General features: G+C 39.6%; 1 protein-coding gene across 1 annotated transcript; it reads left to right on the top strand.

Moving 5' to 3' along the window:
- The first annotated feature begins 1689 nt into the window (after positions 1-1689).
- On the top strand, positions 1690-21570 carry LOC125904020 (ras-related protein ORAB-1-like). Its single transcript, XM_049601284.1, has 6 exons — positions 1690-2103; positions 6903-6975; positions 10838-10933; positions 13786-13881; positions 17902-18033; positions 20293-21570. Exons 1-6 carry the CDS (start codon positions 2090-2092, stop codon positions 20491-20493), a joined length of 612 nt encoding a protein of 203 aa, XP_049457241.1. The 5' UTR covers positions 1690-2089; the 3' UTR covers positions 20494-21570.
- Positions 21571-22249: the final 679 nt, after the last annotated feature.

Below are 22249 nucleotides of genomic sequence, written 5' to 3'. Positions count from 1 at the left end.
GTAATAAACAGGCCGTCCTATATTTGTGCATGTTGGGGGTGCTGGTGGGACTCTGGATGATGTGACAATTCATTTATGCAACCATTGGACTATGTGCACAACTTGATGTTGTTTACTGCGTGGAGTGCATTGCGCTATGGCTGGAAATGACCTACTGCAAATTGTATACTTACTATGTCCACAGTGTGGTGCTAGGACACACACACATACATCATGTTGCTGTATAGTATATTGTGTAGACCACTCCATATAAATTTCATGTAAATTGTGTGATTTTTGTCACATAAGGCTGACTTCCTGTTGTCAGTAGGTGATGCTATAAGTATATCAAGTATCTGTAGATGTCTTCAGACCTGGACTCTTATCCAGCCTTTGAAATTTTGGACCAATTGGACAATGTAAGGTCAAGCTACAATGTCTTCCTGTGTTGTCTTTAAACATTGAAATTTGCCAGGCTGCCATGACATCGCTGTTTGACGGAGAAGCAAAAGATTTGCAATTTGGCATCATGAAGGTTTTGAGTTTACACTGAACAACATTTAGGTGGATCAAGTTTATCTGCTAGGAGAAGTTTATAAAAATATGGAGCCTGGTTTGAGCATACATTTCCACACTAAAATGAAGTTGTAGACTTCCTGTTAAGTTTAGAATATGGCCCAGACAAAAATTTTTGAAGTCTATAGGTGATACATGTGCTGCCAAATCTTGTATATCTAGGTGAAATGTCCTGAGGGCTGCAATGGGCCACTATCGAGCCCCCCTGGCACACACAAGCACAAAAATCATATCAGATAACACACTTTAGCACGTTCTGTAAGGTTTTTAAGCATCCCCAGCCCCTCAAGATGTTATTTCTTGCATGGAACTTGTGTTTGTGTTCCTCAAAATTCTCCACATGCATCCTCTTAAAGTGAGTTTTGAAATTTCCCTCAGACATCTCATCATCCAGGGGCAGGTCACTTCTTGACTAATAAATACTTGCAACTATTTTTACGTTATTTGCAGTGCTGAGGGAATATGGGCTGGTCCCTGAAGCGAGTTTTTGGAAACAAGGTTCACAAACTCATGTTGAATTGGTTCAGGATTTAGAGATCACTCTCTCTCCTCTCCTCTCCTCTCCTCAGTTAATTCTTATTGAAACTGAATGTAAATGAGTCACACACTGATTCTTTTCATGTGCCATTACGGAAAATATGCAGGAACTATTAACTTGTATTATCTGTAGCCTCCCTGTGTACAGGTGCTGACATGAGCAGTCTTCCCATTCACACCTATTTCCTAACCAGTGATGACACAGTCATGACTCATGACACATTAATTTAGGACAGAAGTTTCTGGATCAGTGTATGCCGGTTTGATTGTATTGCATTATATAGATCAGTTAAAAGATGGCATTTTCTTTTCACTAGTAAACAGTGTTGGGGACTGAGGGTCACTGAAAATGTCAGTGTGAGATGGAATGAACAGGAAACCAAACTGCACCGTGGAACTGAATGGGGAACTAACCAGCTGAGGGCTGATGAGTGTCAAGCTAGGGATATTATCGGAAATAATGCTTTTGCCATCAATGTTGAGCAGAATCATAATGTAGAGCCTACAAAATACACGTCGGTGAGGTTTATGTTGAAATTTTTGTCCGGAAGTTGTGTATAATGTGTAGTTTGACACGGGGCACGAGCTGACTCCTCTTTGCCACGTTTCACTAAATGACGTAATCCCTCTCCGGGCTTGACAGGTCGTTGTTGCAGTAACGACATTCACTCAGTGAGAGGGTAATCCAGATATCCACACGCATCTCCTGTTTATTCGCTTTAACAGTCTGATTTCAAAGACAGGGTATCCGAAAAACTAAGTCGCGTATTTTGTGTTATTCTTGACTTGGCTAACCAGCTGGCTAATGTTAGCTGTTTCCTGGTTGGAGTTGCAGCCATTTTGGATTTTTACAGAGAAACAGCTAGCCGGTCGTGGCTTTGGGAGTAGTGTAAGCTAGCCACCGCTCCCGTTTTCATCACTAAACACTGCTGTTTATCTACAGTCAAGCAAAGGGAGACGTTTCACGAGGGGGGATACACTATAGAACGAGTCAACAATGAATCCCGAATAGTAAGTATCGCACTTAAGAATGCTGAGTTACATTCTGGCTAGCTAGCTAATGGTATCTATATGCTAACAAGTAAGTTAGCGTTTACAAATAACTTGAAATCAAGTAAGTTAGCGGCTAACATCAGCTGACAATAGCCTTAATGTTCACCTGTGTGTGTCTGGGATACTGTGAACATTTCCCAGGGATTATCAGCAAAATGTTGGTGTTAACACGTAATAGTCGATCAGCAACTGAGATATTTGTAACAAACAAAGTGCTCCTTATATGCTTGTCAACATTTGATAGCCAGCTGTTGGGCCAGCGGCAGTAGCTTTAGTGACTGGTTTCGATCCGCTGCGTTTCACGCTGAGATGTAACATTGATGTAAAATACAGGTCAAAGGCGCATTGAAGAATTTTGACTGCTATCGGTAACTGTACCGTGAATCCCTCTGTCTTAGCGCTAACAGTTGTTTTCGTTTTCATATCTCAACCCAACACTATTACCGATGACATCACATAGCTAGGATCAGCTAATTGAATTCACAAAATCATCATGAAAACGACTCGACAATGAGGGTTTCCTTGATTACATTTTTGAGAAGCGTCATAAGTTGCTGATGGTTATACTTCAGTCTGCGTGTCATTGTAATAGCCTACTTATTTCCTTGCTGCTATTAGCAAACATATACTGTAGCGTCAGTCATCTGTTGTTTACGTCCAGTTAATTGGTTTTACGCTGTACCTGGTGTTGAGCATGACTCAGTTGTCAGTCATATGGTCTAGTAATGCTGAAGCAACGTCTCAGTCATGTGTAGGTCACATGCTATAGGACAAGCCCTCTATTTCACCACAGCAGCCTTGAGCAATCAGTTACTTCAGCTGTATTTGGTTTTACATTAATACGTGTAGACATGAGTGGACTGTAGAATTTTTGGAGTAGTTTTCCTTGTTTGGCAAGCTCTTACTGTGTAATCTTTTTTATCTTGTTATTACTCTAAGTAGTGGTATTCAATCCCCATTTTATTCTGCGGACTGCCTAATCATGTATTCATGATTCACCTTCTTAGATACTCCAAGGCAAGGTCTAATCAGAATCACAACTAAAAAAGGAGGCATATTTAGACCAAATTTTGGTTTAGAGTAAAATTCAGTATGTTGAATACAAAACTTCTCATTTAAATGAAAAATAAATCACTTGCAGGCCCTGCAGGAATTTCTTTTCAACTTTTCTGTTTGAAATGGATACTGCAGTGAATAGACGAGAGTTAGGAGATTACTGGTGGAATTGGCAGGTTTTTAGTTCAGAGAAACCTGTTGTAACTAGCAAGGTAGCAAAGTTGACTCTTTGCCTAGTTTGGCCCCCAGATTTTTTCCAAGTCTTGTTTTTGGTCATCTTGGTGTTGTGTTGAGTGGTGAAAGGTCAGCAGAGCATTGTCCACAGCAAGGCTTAATGAAGAGGGGTTTACTAAACTTTATTACATTGAGATGGAGGAACTGGGACACTCCTGGGAGGCTCGATAATACTCAGACTAACATGCTCAGCTAATGTGTCAGAATTAAGTTGTAAAATATTGCTTTTCCTCTACTATTGGTGCAATATTAGTAGGTTCACTGCTAAGTGCTACTTTTACTATAATACTTAGACTGTTAGTTTTGAGTTGTCACCAATATCTCACCTGCTTTTTAAGCATTAGGCTGCATATGAATAAGACATACCAAGTTTCTTTGCTGAGATTTATTTGTGACCAGGACAGCAGCATCCTTCTTAAACCAAGAAGTAGCCTATTCTCCTCTGCTACGACTCAGGCAGTCCATGGCCTTACTTGGGGTTTCACACCTGGGGATGTTACATGCAGGAGAAGTCCTTGAAATTGAAAGAAAAGAGATCTATTTATTATTTTACCAGGGCAGTGGATCTCTGCTTTGACTTTTTGGGAGTGTGGTGCTGCAGAGAATCAGTAGGAAAAGGAAGAAACAGAAAAATGGCGAAACATTAGAGGGTCAGTGACAAACCAAAGATTAGACAGGCTAAGCAGTCTATTTGAAGTGTGTATAGCTACACACTTTGATATTGCTGCGTGTGTTCTAGGAAAGTGAAGGATTATCATAATATTGCCTAATTTTATACAAGTGTGTAATTGTTAGTGATGCAGGGCGTAGTTTAGACTTGAGTGGCGGCCGCAGACTGTGGAGACCCGCCTTGTTGCATGACAGTGTGAAGGTGGTCATTGAGCTGGATAATCTCAGTGTAATAGTAGAATGCCCTGCCTTTAGTACGCAAGTTGTCCTGTGCCTTAACAGTGCTTTTTGTTAATGAAACCTGAGCATCAGTCACATCCCACAGCAAACTACACTGAAAATACTTCATGGCCTAGTCCACATGTAGGCCTACATGAGTATTTTTGAAAACAGGGTTTTTCCTTCTTCATTCTCCCTCAAAAAATAAATGAATCCCATCCACTCAGACATTGTTTAAAAATTAATTTCTGTCCAAATGAAAAGACAAAATTACAGTCCAAATGCTGTCAAGAGCATGCCAAACCAACAGGCAGTGTTATATTTAGGGTGGGGTATCGTTTGGATTTTAAGGATTCTGATTCTGCTTATCGATTCTGATCCTAATGCCTCGCTCACACTACACGATATCAGCCAGATTATAGCCCGATGTGGCAACGTACGGTGTTGGCATGGATCGTGAACAGCAATCAGTGTTGTATGTGATTCATTGTTTCATCGTGTGTCATAGTTAACGACAACTGAAGCCACATCTGGGACACCTCTTGTCGTTCCAACAGAAAGTCTAGCATGTTTGAACCGGGCATAAGGATTCTTGATTTCAGATCTTTTAGGGACGGGGTCAAAACAGGTGATGTGTTTATTTAACAGAAAAATATTTATTTTTTAAAACACAATTAATATTCACAAGTCACTTCATGCAGTTTATCAAACCTGTAAATTAATGTCATACAGTTTGGTTTGGTTGCTGTTGTTGAATAATATGATCAGGGATGCACAATATTGGATCTTCTGCCAAAAGCTGATATGCCGATATGTAACATCTCATTTGACTGATAACCCATACCGATATCGATTTATATCCACTTTTTCCCCACTTAATTTTAGCGATCACCAAGTGTCCTCTGTAGTAGAATGAAGATCATATTATGTATGCATACTCACTGATCGTGATGGCCCACCAGCAGATTGAGTCATGAAATAGAACGCTTTTCAGTGGAAGAAATATTCATTCATTGTGCAAACTAAAGGCCTTTGCCTTGAACAGGTTCAATTTTCTGCATTTTTCGCATCTGTCAGAAGCCTTAACAGAGCTGTTTGACCAAGGCTTGGTGAAGAAAATGTGGCGGTGGAACACAGCTGTGATAAGACAGAGGAACGGGGTGCACAGAATCATTTCATAACTCTGATAGGTCACGTTCAGTGGGTCAGACAGTAATATTCAAGTGGATGATGATGATGAAGAGGAGGAGGATGTGAATGGCACACAGAATGTGGAGACAGAGAGGCTCCTTCATGCAGCTGCAGTGGCAAATTCAAGACGAGGGAGTGGTGACAGCCAGATAGGTAACCCCTATGAAATGCGTCTTTTCATTTTGTCACGTGTTGTGAATTTTCAATACCGATGACATGCCAATATTGTTGTGCATGCCTAAATATGATTCAATAATAATCTGTCCATTATTTTTTCATTCATTGTACTAATGGGCTTCTTTGCCTGGGTTGCCCAGAGTGTGTCTGTCTCACAGTCTCAGGTATGTAAGTGGAGTGCACCACACAAGGATAGACGCAGGCATGCTTGCTTACTTCATTGATGATATGTCAATCCTAAAACAACATATGAGTTGAAATTCAAAAGAACATTCTTGGAGAAAAACATACGACTGGGTTGAGAATGATGATTGGTGTTAAAAGAGTATAGCATAGAGCGTAGTGTGTGTGTGTGTGTGTGTGTGTGTGTGTGTGTGTGTGTGGAGTGCATGTTTGACTGAGAGAGAGAGAGAGAGATGGTGGTTGGGGTGACAGCAAACAGGTGTTAGTGATCTGGGCAAAGAAGAAAACCTGCGGTTCATGGGGCACAGCCTTACCCAGACTTGTGTGCTTGGAAATCTAATGAAACTTTCCTTAGTGTCTAGACAAACAAAAACTAAATGTATCACTTGGTGCTAGTCCAGAAAGAGCACCAGTTTGTAATTGTTTAGGATTCGATAAGCAGTAATGAGATTCAAGGGTTAAAATCCAGGTGAAGTTCTTGTTCAGTAGTATAGTAAAATGAACTATTGAGCTGTAACATAGGCTCAATAAACACAGATCAGACTGGAGACAAGAGATAACAACATGCGTCTCTAATCTGTTGTCCCTGGTCCTTTCAGCTGGCTTCGATGTCCAATCACATGATCACGCGGCTTCCTGCACGGCCTTCGGAAAATGTGCCTGAGCTCAGCAGGATTCATTGTCCTGAGTGTTTCCTTTTCTTGAAAAATGCAGACCTTTCAGGCACGCTTTCAAATGATGTAATGACACTCATGCTGATGAGCATAGTTTAATCTAATCATTGGTGATTGTCTTGCATCATCTTACTGAAATCATTAAATCAAAGAGCTAGAAGGTTTAAGTAGTACATGACCCATCACTGCCAAGAATGAGCAGTGTGAGATCTTGAATCAGACGTGTGTTCCCAGGGCTTTACTTCCACACCCATTTATGTAGTGTAATGGGTCATCTATAACCCACTTTTTTTTGGTAAACAATTTATGAATATCCTTTAACTAAACTTTTCTTTTTTTACCTTTCCCTCACAGTGACTATTTATTCAAGCTGCTCCTGATTGGTGACTCTGGTGTTGGAAAGTCTTGCCTTCTTCTCCGGTTTGCAGTAAGTTTCTCCAAAATAGAGCATACAGTATCTTTGTATTAACCCAGTTTCCCTTAAAACAGTTCAGCATTCAGACTTACAGCATTTCAGTCTTAACTGTGTGGTCATTTCATGCAGACTGTTTAAAGCTGTCTTCAGTTGGACAACAACATCATAACTAACTTAACTGGGTTTCTCATTAACTCAGTAAGAAACTGGGTTATTGTGAACAGGATGTGATGCTTTACATGTGCAGACTTAAGCAGTTGACTTCATTCATTCACTCTCCCAGTTTCTATTGAAACCTTCACTGTACCAACACCTTCAATTAGGGTTTGGCGACATATAAATATTATATTGATATCGTCACACGAGACTAGATTTGGTCTGAGATATTGGTTATAGTAATATCCTAAGTAATGTCTTGTCCTGGTTTTAAAGGCTGCATCACAGTGATGTAATTTTCTGAGCTAACCAGATTGTTCTAGCTGTTCTTTACCCACATAGTCATCATATCCACATTACTGGTAATCGTTTAGGAAAAATCTCATTGTGCAAATAATTTGGGAAAGCACCAATAGTCAACCATACAATACCATCACAATATCAGTATTGAGGTATTTCGTCAAAAATATCAGGATTTCCAATTTTCTCCATATTGCACAGCCGTGCCTTCAGGGTTCTACAGTGCATGTATTTTACTCGCATTTGCCTATAAAAATAGATGTGTGAACCGGAAAAATCATTTACAAGCACAGTGTGCAAGCTAAGTTTACAACCTACAGTAACCCCCTCTCCCCCTTAATGCTCTTGCAATACTTAATTTTAAAAGCTGTGTTTCAACACTTCATTGTTTTTAAAAAGCTGTGTCATTGTTTTAAAAGCTGTTTTTAAGGTGTACATATATTTTCAAAAAATCTGTTTCAATGTTTTAACAAGCTTTGTAGGGCCTTCTGCTTTCCACAATGCTGAAAATGCAAACAGAATGGTGTAAGTAAAAGGCAGAATGTCATGGAATTTGCCAAAATGCGAATGCCATTTATAAAAATAAAAAAACTGTGCACTGTATGTGGGCATCATTTACGGGTTGGTGTTTCACCGAGGACAGAGCTCAGCTCCTCTACACACACCAAGGCTGGTAAAATTTAAAAAAAATAAATAAATAATAATAATACATATATATATATACAGTACAGGCCAAAAGTTTGGACACACCTTCTCATTCAATGCGTTTTCTTTATTTTCATGACTATTTACATTGTAGATTCTCACTGAAGGCATCAAAACTATGAATGAACACATGTGGAGTTATGTACTTAACAAAAAAAGGTGAAATAACTGAAAACATGTTTTATATTCTAGTTTCTTCAAAATAGCCACCCTTTGCTCTGATTATGCTTTGCACACTCTTGGCATTCTCTCCATGAGCTTCAAGAGGTAGTCACCTGAAATGGTTTCCACTTCACAGGTGTGCCTTATCAGGGTTAATTAGTGGAATTTCTTGCTTTATCAATGGGGTTGGGACCATCAGTTGTGTTGTGCAGAAGTCAGGTTAATACACAGCCGACAGCCCTATTGGACAACTGTTAAAATTCATATTATGGCAAGAACCAATCAGCTAACTAAAGAAAAACGAGTGGCCATCATTACTTTAAGAAATGAAGATCAGTCAGTCCGGAAAATTGCAGAAACTTCAAATGTGTCCCCAAGTGGAGTCGCAAAAACCATCAAGCGCTACAACGTAACTGGCACACATGAGGACCGACCCAGGAAAGGAAGACCAAGAGTCACCTCTGCTTCTGAGGATAAATTCATCCGAGTCACCAGCCTCAGAAATGGCAAGTTAACAGCAGCTCAGATCAGAGACCAGATGAATGCCACACAGAGTTCTAGCAGCAGACCCATCTCTAGAACAACTGTTAAGAGGAGACTGCGCGAATCAGGCCTTCATGGTCAAATAGCTGCTAGGAAACCACTGCTAAGGAGAGGCAACAAGCAGAAGAGATTTGTTTGGGCCAAGAAACACAAGGAATGGACATTAGACCAGTGGAAATCTGTGCTTTGGTCTGATGAGTCCAAATTTGAGATCTTTGGTTCCAACCGCGTGTCTTTGTGAGACGCAGAAAAGGTGACGGATGGATTCCACATGCCTGGTTCCCACTGTGAAGCATGGAGGAGGAGGTGTGATGGTGTGGGGGTGTTTTGCTGGTGACACTGTTGGGGATTTATTCAAAATTGAAGGCACACTGAACCAGCATGGCTACCACAGCATCCTGCAGCGACATGCCATCCCATCTGCTTTGCGTTTAGTTGGACGATCATTTATTTTTCAACAGGACAATGACCCCAAACACACCTCCAGGCTGTGTAAGGGCTATTTGACCAAGAAGGAGAGTGATGGAGTGCTGCGGCAGATGACCTGGCCTCCACAGTCACCGGACCTGAACCCAATTGAGATGGTTTGGGGTGAGCTGGACCGCAGAGTGAAGGCAAAGGGGCCAACAAGTGCTAAACACCTCTGGGAACTCCTTCAAGACTGTTGGAAAACCATTTCAGGTGACTACCTCTTGAAGCTCATGGAGAGAATGCCAAGAGTGTGCAAAGCAGTAATCAGAGCAAAGGGTGGCTATTTTGAAGAAACTAGAATATAAAACATGTTTTCAGTTATTTCACCTTTTTTTGTTAAGTACATAACTCCACATGTGTTCATTCATAGTTTTGATGCCTTCAGTGATAATCTACAATGTAAATAGTCATGAAAATAAAGAAAACGCATTGAATGAGAAGGTGTGTCCAAACTTTTGGCCTGTACTGTATATATATATATATATATATATATATATATATTATATTCTTGGTGAGCCAAAGGCACAATCTGATGTTTCTGCATCAAGCTAGCCGCTACTCGCATCTCTGTGGTCAAACTAGTTGGCGCTAAACTTGAAGTACCCATTTATTCTAAACTGTAAATGCGAGTAAATATTCGAGTACTCACATTAAATGATTATGGAGTGCTCGAGTAGTTGCACCAAAAAAAAAAAAAAAAACTAAACGAAATGAGATTTAACCACATATGGGAGGAATTATACATATATTCCCAGGAATTATAAAATGTGTGTGTCCTTTTATAAATTAAGAAATATCACTAACTTGTATGGGAAATAACTTTTATTCTTTGATTTTTGGTTGCCGCAAAACCAAATCCTGACAATGAACGTTATTGTTGGACCATGCAGTCATGTGGGAGAGACTCTTTGAGAAGCTACATCATCCATAAAAGGGATGAATTCAACTAACACCTAAATTGAGAGCAGAACAATATGAAGCTCAGATGGGAAGCACCTTATTTTACAAAAGGATGGAATCTTTCATTACTTTCTTTGATTTAAAAACAAGTGTTACATCAAATTCATTAAAATTTGTTTGTTTTCTTACCGAATTCATCCACCTCATGATTATACAGACTTTTTGAAGACAAAGTGTGTTTAAATCATGAAACACATTAGTCAGAAAAAGTAAAACAAAGAACATGGAATTTCAGAAAAATAAAACGGAATTTGGAAAATATTAAAACAGTTTTGATAGTGCCTTAATGCTTGTCAATATTTTAAGGCCTTTGCCTACATTATAATTGCGCACAAGTAGAAGGAGCATGCGCACACGTGCAAGCACGTATAAATATGTATGTAATATATTGTTTGTTAATAAACTCTGTTACTTGTACATTTTTTACTGTGCTCCTGAATTTCTTTGTGTATTCCTTTGGAACAAAAAGTTATCACAGAGCCTTGGCTACTGATTGTGTGTATGTGTGTGTAAATAGTTAAGCAGGAAGTGAATAGGATGTGTGAGCCATCTAACTCTTGACTGTTTCTCTTTGCAGGATGACACATACACAGAAAGTTACATTAGCACTATTGGTGTGGACTTCAAAATACGAACCATAGAACTAGATGGAAAGACCATTAAACTTCAGATTGTAAGTAACATACTACTTCACTTTCATCTTAACATATTTCATTTATCATGGATCCCTCAGAAAGTCAGTTTTTCAGGACAGGAGAACTTTTTCTCCATCAGACATCTGTATAGCTGGATAAATTAAAGGATAAGTCTGCCATTATTCTATTTTTTTTTATTGTCAACAAAGCCCATTGAAGACCCAAAGCAACCACATGTTGGTCTGCCTCTCAATACTTTTTACTTCTCTACCTCTTCTGTGGCCCTCAACCCAAGCCTGTTGATTTCTACTGAAATGTTACTCAAACAAGAGGAAATTGTGTATTTGTTGGGATCTTTTTTCAGTGGCGGATTAATCCACATTTGTTTCTGTAGAGTGTTTGGTGGACCAGGAGAGTGCATTAGGGGTCGAGTCAAAAATAAACTTCAATGTGTGTTTAAGGTAATGAAGGAACATGTCACCTAGTGCAACAGTGTTGCTCACTCATGTGTTTTTGATAGTTTTTATCGACGATGGAGCTCTTTAGATCAGAATGGCAAATAAAGGTATTCTCCAAAAACGTCAAGGCCATGCCTTTTTTTAGGGATAGAAAATCGTAAATCCTATGATGTTAAAGCAATATGAAGTGTGTTTGGATTAGAATTTCGACACATTTATATGCTTATTTCTTGTTGTTTCTCTTCAAACAAACATTTGTTTTCGAGACATGTCTGATTATCAGGGGTGCAAATGTGTCACCTTTTAGCAAAAATCACTGTTTGGAATCCAAAATAAGTAATTTTAGAACACTAGCCATCATAATTTGGATGTAACGTTTGCGTGATATTGGATTTTTTGCCGATATGCCGATATGTAACAACTCATTTGACTGATAACCAATACCAATACTGATATATCCAATTTTTTCCCCCACGTAATTTTGGTAATCATGAAGTGTCTTTTGTTGTGGAATTAACATCATATTATGCATGCATACTCGTATCAAGATTGCCCACTAGCAGATGGAGACATGAAATACAATACTTTCCAATGTAGGTATTATTCATTCATTGTGCAAAATAAGGAAAAGCGTGTTGGCCACTTCATTTTAAAGCCAATATTGGCCTGTACCAATTACCCACCAATATTATCAGTATGTTGGGTGATTCCAATAGTTCATTTTAAAGTAAATATCTGCCCATATCCATGAAGTGCAGATATTATCGTGCATCCCTAGTTTGGCGTTAACATTTTTTTGAGTGTAAGGTTAGCCAGTGTTCTTATTACAAATTCCACTGTATAAGGTTACTGACAATAGGCTCTGGGACTAATCATTTAGCGTTACTAACATGACCTTAATGTTAATGTTAGCCCCTTATGGTTTCATTTTCTTAATGCTAAGACAATATTAGCAATGCTATTGGTGTACACATTTAGCTACAATGGACCAACATTACTGATGATGTAGTTTAACAGAACAGTTATTGCAGGAGCCTTACTATGCTCCTTGATATGGGGGCAAGTGCCAAACTCACTGAAAACGACAGGCGCTGAATTGAAATTACCTTGCAACAGTTTTTTTAGTTGTAGTGGTGGTTAAATCAATTTGTGTCTTTTAATTGATCAAACAGCAGTTGCAATAGCTTCTTATGTTATAGCGGAATTCTGTGCCCAAAAGGGGAACGCATCCTTGTCATTGACGCAATATATCAACCTTTCACACACACACACACACACACACACACACACACACACACACTTGTTAGTAGATACAATTATTGTCATTTGGCTTAAAATATGAAATTTGTTGACCAGGAGAAAAATGTAGAAATCTTTACAGCCTTTTTTTCTTTTTTTGAGAACATGTTTCCAAGATTTTCAATTACCATTTCATTGTCATTCTTCAATGCAGAATGACAATGAAATGGTAATTGACATTCTACAATGCAGATTTGCACAACAAAATATGTAGCAGATCTGCTCCCAAAAATAAGCTTTTCTGTCTTTGTTGTGATAGTAGACAGTAGCCTAGCTAAAGAAGGGGCAGTGACCAGTGACCAGTCACCAGCACCTTTCTGAAAAGTTCAGAGCTTTTCAACAAGAAGTACTCAGAGTGGCCAAACAAAAAAGGCAGAGAGCTCTGAAAAAAGAAAGAAAAGAAAAGCCTTTTCTGTATGTAGCAGCATGCAGCTACATGTGCTCTCTCCTCATGGGGAACAATTGAGAAAAACAAAATACAACAATAAACGCTATGTAGACACAACGCCAAATACTTGTGTTTTGTCTCCTGTGAATTTGTTTTGCTGGTCAATGACTTCTATCAGCAGCAGCTCAGCTCTGACGTTTTTCTTTTTACACAAATGCTGTCTTTTACCATATACCCTGTGAAATGTTACTTCTGTAACACTTTACGGGCCACACCTGTAGGAGAGACTCTCCACTGTACGAGGGAGCCATTATTGACTCCTCTTTGTCATCATGCTGTTTTAAAGAGCTACCAAATACGGTCTTATTCAAGTTGAAACAGAAGAACCTGCCCAACAGTAGTAAGACGTAGACAGCCAAGCTCTGTTGTTCTGTGTTTATTTTCCTGATATTGGAACCTTGTGCTCAAAAAGACACTTAATTAACCTCAAATCAGTTGATGGAAACACTTGACTTTCTATGTGTTGTGTTGTAACACTGGATTTAAATTCCCTTTATTTTGGAAAATAACGGTTATGCGTAATGGTTGCTGTCAGCTCAAGTAATCAAAATTAGGCCACAGGCCCAGTGATAACATTGTATCACATTTGACCATTAAAAGCTATAAGTCTGTTGATGCTTTTGTCTTTGTCAGTGTCATCTGTCAAAGCCAGCCATCAACTGTATTCTTCTTTCTCCTTTGACAGTGGGATACGGCGGGTCAGGAGAGGTTTCGTACAATCACATCCAGCTACTACAGAGGTGCTCATGGTATCATTGTAGTGTACGATGTCACAGACCAGGTTAGTATGACACCACACCATTTCATACCTTTGAAAATTATTTATTCATGCACTAGAATATAAGATTTTGCCTCAAGAGCACATTTTCATTTGTTCATTAATGGTTGAACTTCCTACAATGGTGAGACAGAATCTTACTGGTCAGTTTCTAATGAATTCTAATTTTGCTGTGGTCTGTTAGATGACACTGTTGGATATTTTAACACCCCCCAGAAAAGAGGAGTCTTGTGTTGTGCGTACATGCAGAGGCACTGTGGTATTGAGTATAAAACATCAAGCAGACTCTTACCACTTCAGAAGAGAAGCTAGTGTTCACCTTAATCAAATACTTGCTCTCCCCTTTCTTTCTTCATGGATTTTCATTGTATGATTTTAAAATGCTGGTCTAAATGAAAGCTTTACACAACAACTATTTGAGTCAGAGAAAAACCATGAAGTGAAGATCACTGTGTGCTCTCGAGGTCAGTTGTTGGTGCACAGACGTATTATGACGAGATGCCAGGTCTGTATTAGGTCAAATCTCTTTCTAAGGTTGGTCTTGAGGCTCTATGTTTTCACAAGAATGAATAATTCAGCAGTTGGATGTTGTTTGATAACACATGATATATTGTAAATAATTTTGCAAGACCTATATGCATGATGTAATTTGATAGCGTTTAAATATAAAGGAGTGAAGTTTCTAGACCCTGGCTAACTTTACTTGAAGGTGTCTCCCATGTTTAATAAATCTGGTCCATACATGCAGACACGTGGTAGCTGGGAAAGCTCATTGTGTCCACTGGGTCCTTGTGCCAAAACAACTGACTCTGACTCTCTACCACAAGAAGCTCTTACAAACCAGGAAGAAGTTCTTTTTTTAATTTTACATTCAAGAGCTGGTTTAATAAGTGGTGGTGGAACTAGAAGAGGCTCCCCCTGAAACCATTTGAGATGGTTCAATTTAAACAAAGTGATGTACAGTTAATGTTATCCAGAGCCAACAATTTGGAAATGGAACAAAAGAGCATGTCAACACCTGCTGTGGACTTCAGTTCAGACATACAGTACAGGCCAAAAGTTTGGACACACCTTCTCATTCAATGCGTTTTCTTTATTTTCATGACTATTTACATTGTAGATTCTCACTGAAGGCATCAAAACTATGAATGAACACATGTGGAGTTATGTACTTAACAAAAAAAGGTAAAATAACTGAAAACATGTTTTATATTCTAGTTTCTTCAAAATAGCCACCCTTTGCTCTGATTACTGCTTTGCACACTCTTGGCATTCTCTCCATGAGCTTCAAGAGGTAGTCACCTGAAATGGTTTCCACTTCACAGGTGTGCCTTATCAGGGTTAATTAGTGGAATTTCTTGCTTTATCAATGGGGTTGGGACCATCAGTTGTGTTGTGCAGAAGTCAGGTTAATACACAGCCGGCAGCCCTATTGGACAACTGTTAAAATTCATATTATGGCAAGAACCAATCAGCTAACTAAAGAAAAACGAGTGGCCATCATTACTTTAAGAAATGAAGGTCAGTCAGTCCGGAAAATTGCAAAAACTTTAAATGTGTTCCCAAGTGGAGTCGCAAAAACCATCAAGCGCTACAACGAAACTGGCACACATGAGGACCGACCCAGGAAAGGAAGACCAAGAGTCACCTCTGCTTCTGAGGATAAGTTCATCTGAGTCACCAGCCTCAGAAATCGCAAGTTAACAGCAGCTCAGATCAGAGAGCAGATGAATGCCACACAGAGTTCTAGCAGCAGACCCATCTCTAGAACAACTGTTAAGAGGAGACTGCGCGAATCAGGCCTTCATGGTCAAATAGCTGCTAGGAAACCACTGCTAAGGAGAGGCAACAAGCAGAAGAGATTTGTTTGGGCCAAGAAACACAAGGAATGGACATTAGACCAGTGGAAATCTGTGCTTTGGTCTGATGAGTCCAAATTTGAGATCTTTGGTTCCAACCGCCGTGTCTTTGTGAGACGCAGAAAAGGTGAACGGATGGATTCCACATGCCTGGTTCCCACTGTGAAGCATGCAGGAGGAGGTGTGATGGTGTGGGGGTGTTTTGCTGGTGACACTGTTGGGGATTTATTCAAAATTGAAGGCACACTGAACCAGCATGGCTACCACAGCATCCTGCAGCGACATGCCATCCCATCCGCTTTGCGTTTAGTTGGGCGATCATTTATTTTTCAACAGGACAATGACCCCAAACACACCTCCAGGCTGTGTAAGGGCTATTTGACCAAGAAGGAGAGTGATGGAGTGCTGCGGCAGATGACCTGGCCTCCACAGTCACCGGACCTGAACCCAATCGAGATGGTTTGGGGTGAGCTGGACCGCAGAGTGAAGGCAAAGGGGCCAACAAGTGCTAAACACCTCTGGGAACTCCTTCAAGACTGTTGGAAAACCATTTCAGGTGACTACCTCTTGAAGCTCATGGAGAGAATGCCAAGAGTGTGCAAAGCAGTAATCAGAGCAAAGGGTGGCTATTTTGAAGAAACTAGAATATAAAACATGTTTTCAGTTATTTCACCTTTTTTTGTTAAGTACATAACACACTACATGTGTTCATTCATAGTTTTGATGCCTTCAGTGAGAATCTACAATGTAAATAGTCATGAAAATAAAGAAAACGCATTGAATGAGAAGGTGTGTCCAAACTTTTGGCCTGTACTGTACATGTAATATATAATATGTAATATATTGTCGCTGATGGGCAGAAGCCTTATATCTCCATATTTCATCTTTTTTTTTTTTTTTTTTTTTTTTCTTTTTCTCATGCCGTCAATAGCCGTGGACAGAGGCATTATGTTTTCGGGTTGTCCGTCAGTCCCATCCTTGGGAACACAATATCTCAAAAACACCTCAAGGGAAGTTCTTCAAATTTGGCATCAATGTCCACTTGGACTGATCGATGAACCGAAAAGTTTTTGGTAGTCATAGGCCAAAGGTCAAGGTCACTGTGACCTTGTTCGTCTCATTCTTGTTAACATGATATCTCAAGAAGACCACAAGGGAATTTGGCAAATTTGGCACAAATGTTCACTCGTACTCAACAATGAAGTGACAGGATTTCAGTGGTCAAAAGCCAAGGTCAGTGTGACGTTACAAAATATATTTTTGGTTGTATTTCAAGAATTCATATGCTAAGTGTCTCGTGGGATAAAAAAAAATGAAGTGATCGCATTTTATATCCAAAAGGTCAAAGGTCAACTTCACTGTGACATCATAGTGTTCTGCATAAAACATTTTTCTGACCATTATTGAATGTCATATCTCAGGAACAGAAAGAGAGACATTTTGTCAGATACTGAGTTGGTGTCACTAATCTTGCGTGTCCACCTTGAAGCTTTGCTAATTGTATAGATCATCTGTGCCGTCCGGGAGACAGTGAGTGTGAAGCATTCATGTTTTCACAGATATGGATGTAAACTGTAAGAGAAAATTTACTGGTGCACGGAGGCATACAACTGGGGGTGGTAATTCTAGTTTTTCATAAATCGATGCTATTGTTCACTGTTTACATCTTTATGTTAGTTTTACAAATAAATAAAAATATTTAAAAGAGCTCATGACTAAATCTTGTAACTCCATTGGACCCTCAGTCTGTCAGCAAAACCGCGTAACTCCACCCGCCTCCATTGAATGAAGTGGCAAAATAAAGCATTTTTGGTGCCTCACACAGCGGCTGAGGGTAAACAGCGGTGACGCAATCTGTCTACATGTTGGAAGTTTGAAGTTTGCCCAAACTGTAAAAATGAAAGCTCTTCGCTGTTGAATGGATCGATAACCTCTGCTCAGAATTGATTATTCTGTACTGTTTCTGATTTGCGTTCATGTGTCGTTTTCTGTCCTTGCTATATTTCAAACTGACTTCCAGACAAAAAAGTGCCAACAACAGTGAACACTGGTCTTAAAATACATCCATATTGTATAAAAAGTCTTAGATTTGACTCTGTCAAAGCTGCTGATGTCCGGTGGCAGATTTAGCTCAGTCCTAATGTTTAACCGTTTCCTGTCTCAGGAGTCCTTCAACAATGTCAAACAGTGGCTACAGGAGATTGACCGCTACGCCAGTGAAAATGTCAACAAGCTATTGGTTGGGAACAAGTGTGACCTGACGACAAAGAAGGTGGTGGATTACACAACAGCAAAGGTAAGGCACCTGGGTGTTTATGAGAGGTGGAGCTGAATCTGTTATTCTGCAAAGCACAAGTATTAAATTTTTACAAATCTTTACGTCAGAAATATTTGTAAAATTGATTTGTTTACTGTGATATTCACCCAATCCCTCACATGTACCGCATCAACAACACAGCCATGTCTTATATTACAATCAAGTGTTCATAATTATTATAAATTTATATTAAGAACACAAATATAAACACTTTAATATCCTAAATGAGGTGTAATTAAAAGAGCAAAACAGGATTGCTGTGCATATTTCCACTTAAGTTTGGATAAAATACAAATACTTTGGCTCTTTGCACATCCTTTAGTATTTACTCCCTCACACAGAAGTGGTTGCATATGAACATTTTCATGTTTAAAAGTTTTTGTTGTGGATTATTTTCTGTACTGTATCATACCTGCTGGTAAGGGAGTTGGTGTCTTTGCATTAGTATAACATGTTGGAGATTATTGAAAGATGGCTTATTTAAGTAAGCCAAAAAATGTGTTATTCTTGAAACCTCTCTCTTAAAATAAGAAAGTCAAATAGGCCAGTCCCAGCTGAAGGTCTGGAATAGAGCTCTGATTGGGCCCAAAAAAGCAAGCCTGACTGTACATCAACCTACACAGTTTTGTCCAAAATATTAAAACATTTATTACAAGCTAAGGGCTAGGAGTGGGGGGAAAAATCGATACAGCAAAGTATTGCGATATTTTTAAGTAGCACTATCGTATCGTTACACAGTGCCAAGTCTTGATTTTTGAATTACAGAAATTATAATTTTACAATTACAAATTAAACTGTATGTAGCCTAATAGAAGAATATAATCTATTGCTTTTTCAGTCCACTACATATATTTTGCTGCAAATAAAATGGCTGAAGTAAAATAAACAGACTGAAAACTTATTTCTATTAGATAATACAGATGTTGACACAGTTTTCCTTTGTGGACGTAATTTACAGTTGAAAAAGGTAATAAATCACAATATATTTTATCTAAATACTCAGCATATAGAAGCACGTTTAAAATCTGAATAATTTTGTTTTGTGATCATGGATTCTCCGGTGATTCCTAACCCTACTAAGGGCTGAGGTGTTTCCTGGCACAACTTCTACCTCTCCTCTGCCTTATTTCAATAGTCTGTCATCTCGTGCACGACAGGTTCAGCACAGTGGGCTGTGCCCCTCATCTAGTGCTAACGGCGGTCCATGGCAATGCTGCACGCAGATGATAAATAGTGCTCTTCACTGCATGTTAAGAATATTTCTCCCACTGCTGGGGAGGCAAAGGCAAATACTGCAAACCAATTCATCTAGAATCCCTTCTATCTCTCTTTTTCAACCTCTTGCGTGCGCGATCTATCTCTCTTCCCTGGTTCTCCACTTGTTCCATTGCTCCATCACTTTCCCTTTCTCAGTCACAGTTTCCCCCCTCTTTCTCCCCTATTCCCTCTTGATTCAGTTCATTAAAACTCCTGCCTTTTACGTAGGGGGGCTGCCAGTTTCATTTTAAAAAAACAAAACAAAACAAAAAACACACACACCTGTAAATTGGCGAGAACCTGACCCGAGGCTTGAATCTGGCCCAATTGGGCTCGGGCAGTAAAATCAGAGCTCTAGTCCAGAGGGAGTCCTCTCAGGGAAGGCTAGGTTTAACCAGTAGGCTTGGGTGGTAGCTATTTTTTCATACCTTCCTGGAATTTCACTGGGGTATACAGTTTATGACTGTATTAGTGCGCAGTGCTATGTGCAACATCCTCATTACAGTCTCTTCAGTATGAGGGTAATAGAAAGATGATGGTCTTTAATCATGATGGTATTGAAAATCCTTCTGTCTGGATTTGTTAATACCCTGGTATCCTGTAATACTTCGATACTGCCCAGGCGTAATGACCAAGAGTCACAGCCAGCTCCTACCTCTATCATTAAGTAATTGCTGCTCAGTTTTTTCAAAGTATTATAGACTGTTTTAACAGCACAAAAACACCACACTATATTACAATATTATTTGACAGGGTTAACATTAAGCTTCTCTTTGTCCTACATTGTGTTGACTAAGATCAAAGTGGCCCATACACCTGCTCTTTCTCATCCCTGTTAAGTCATGTGATGTTTAGTATGTTATTTTTTCACCATTTCATGATATTTTGCTCTGCACTAATACAATAATTTATGAAAAGAACCTCAGAACGGCAAAAAAAATGCCTGAACTTCTGCGCTTTGTTCTTCCCTATTTTGTCCAGGAGTTTGCAGACTCTCTGGGCATTCCCTTTTTGGAAACCAGCGCCAAGAATGCCACCAATGTGGAGCAGGCCTTCATGACCATGGCTGCTGAAATCAAGAAGAGGATGGGCCCCGGGGCCACAGCCGGAGGAGGGGAGAAGCCCAACGTGAAGCTGACCCCCGGCACCACTGTCAAGCCTTCATCAGGAGGATGCTGCTGAAAGAGAAACCACTTACACTTTGCCCCCTCATCCCGCCCTCCTCCTCGTCTGCAGGCCCATCAGCCTGGCCGCCATCCCCCTCCAACTCCACTGTGTCCCAGCAAAGCCCCCACCACAAGTAGACAGGACAGGGGAGACATGGTTCACATGTCTATGTGAGAACAAGATGAAGTTGCCTGTATTTGTACTGTACATAGTATAGCCGCACTACCAAAAACAAATAAAGCATCCTTCTCGTCATACTGTCCTGTTATTGATGACTAATTCTACAGATAGGTGATCATTCAACTCGGCCCTGACTCCCCATCACCCCCGATCTCAGACCTCTCAGAGACTATTCTTTTATTTGGCCCTCTGAATGCAGGTTCATGAGAAGTGTGTGTGTGTGTCTGTGTGTGTGTCTGTGTGTCTGTCTGTGTGTGTGTCTGTGTGTCTGTGTTTCTCTGCATTCCTTCAGCGGGGTTGGTAAATTAATCAGTTTCATTAAGGTTTCTGTTTGTATGGACCTTTTCTGTTTCTTTTTTTCCTTCAATGATTATTTTTGCTGTTTCTGTCAGCATGTGTCTGTCTGTCTTTTCAGTCTGTCCCCATTTGAAGGTGTTTTTTATTTTTCTCACCAACCTCTGCACTGCAGTGTCTCACTGTCCAGCATCTTAAAGTCCAGTGCAACAATATATGTATATGTACATAAAGATTATGTACATAAATATATAAAATCTGATTGCCAGTTCTGTAGTGTTCAGTTACTTCTTGGGATAGTCTTGACTCTTTATCTCTGCATTAAATTTGTGGCTGAAGACAACTGTAAGTTTGTTGCTCAACATGTAACACTTAAACTGAAAATAAATATTGTACGACCAGACTGTATGAAATGGAAGGACCTGTCTGCAATTCTTGGTGAGATGTGTAGAAAACCTGTTTGAATTATTTATTCTACATTCATTTGGCATATCTACTGCCAGTTACATAGGGTCTGTTTGCAAATTGCTGTGTAATCTCAGTACAGAATTGCATATATAAAAATACAATGTTCTCTTGTTTTCATAATAAAGGCAACTGAATTCAGTTTGAAAGGAACTCTGGGACTAGTGTTCTCTGTATGAATAAGAATGTTAGGACAGAGCTCTATTGTACAGCTATATATAAAGGTCAGGTTACGTTACAATGGCTGTAAATGTGTGTATTTGGACATACTCATTAGCTAGTTAACCTCAATCATAAACTGCAAGAGTGTGGCCCAGTTTCTACTTAAAGCAAGTCAGCAGATTTCACAGGAAATCCCACCAAGTTCCAGCCTACATAACTGACAGAGAGAACAGCCTGAATCACTGGAGCGTCCGTTAACATCAGGAGAGAGGAAGCATCTGAGCCTGCACTTCTCTAAAACATGACATCTCAAATGTTGCATGGAACATGCCACCAAAGAAACACACTAACACCCATGTGATCAGACTTCTCTGAAACCTTTGACACAAGCATGATTCACCCAGTGTTCAACTGTCTACGGAGAACACACTGGTGGAAGTGAAACCTGTCATGATTACAATTATTCTTACATTTGGAATGTACATATAGTCAAATGGTGGCCAAGAAGAGATACTTCTTACGTATTATTTAAAGGACAAGTATATATATTACAACAACTGCAATTCCAATTATAGCTGCTGCGCAGCGATGGGTCGGGTCCGGGCATTTTTAGGCAATTCTGAGCAACAAGCAGAAGAATTGGAAGACATTTAGCAACACAATCTGCCTT

This window comes from Epinephelus fuscoguttatus, linkage group LG16 (genome assembly GCF_011397635.1).
Source record: "Epinephelus fuscoguttatus linkage group LG16, E.fuscoguttatus.final_Chr_v1".
In the NCBI taxonomy this organism is placed as follows: domain Eukaryota; kingdom Metazoa; phylum Chordata; class Actinopteri; order Perciformes; family Serranidae; genus Epinephelus; species Epinephelus fuscoguttatus.
Note: the sequence above shows the minus strand (reverse complement) of the source record. Positions and strands in the feature narration are given on the sequence as shown.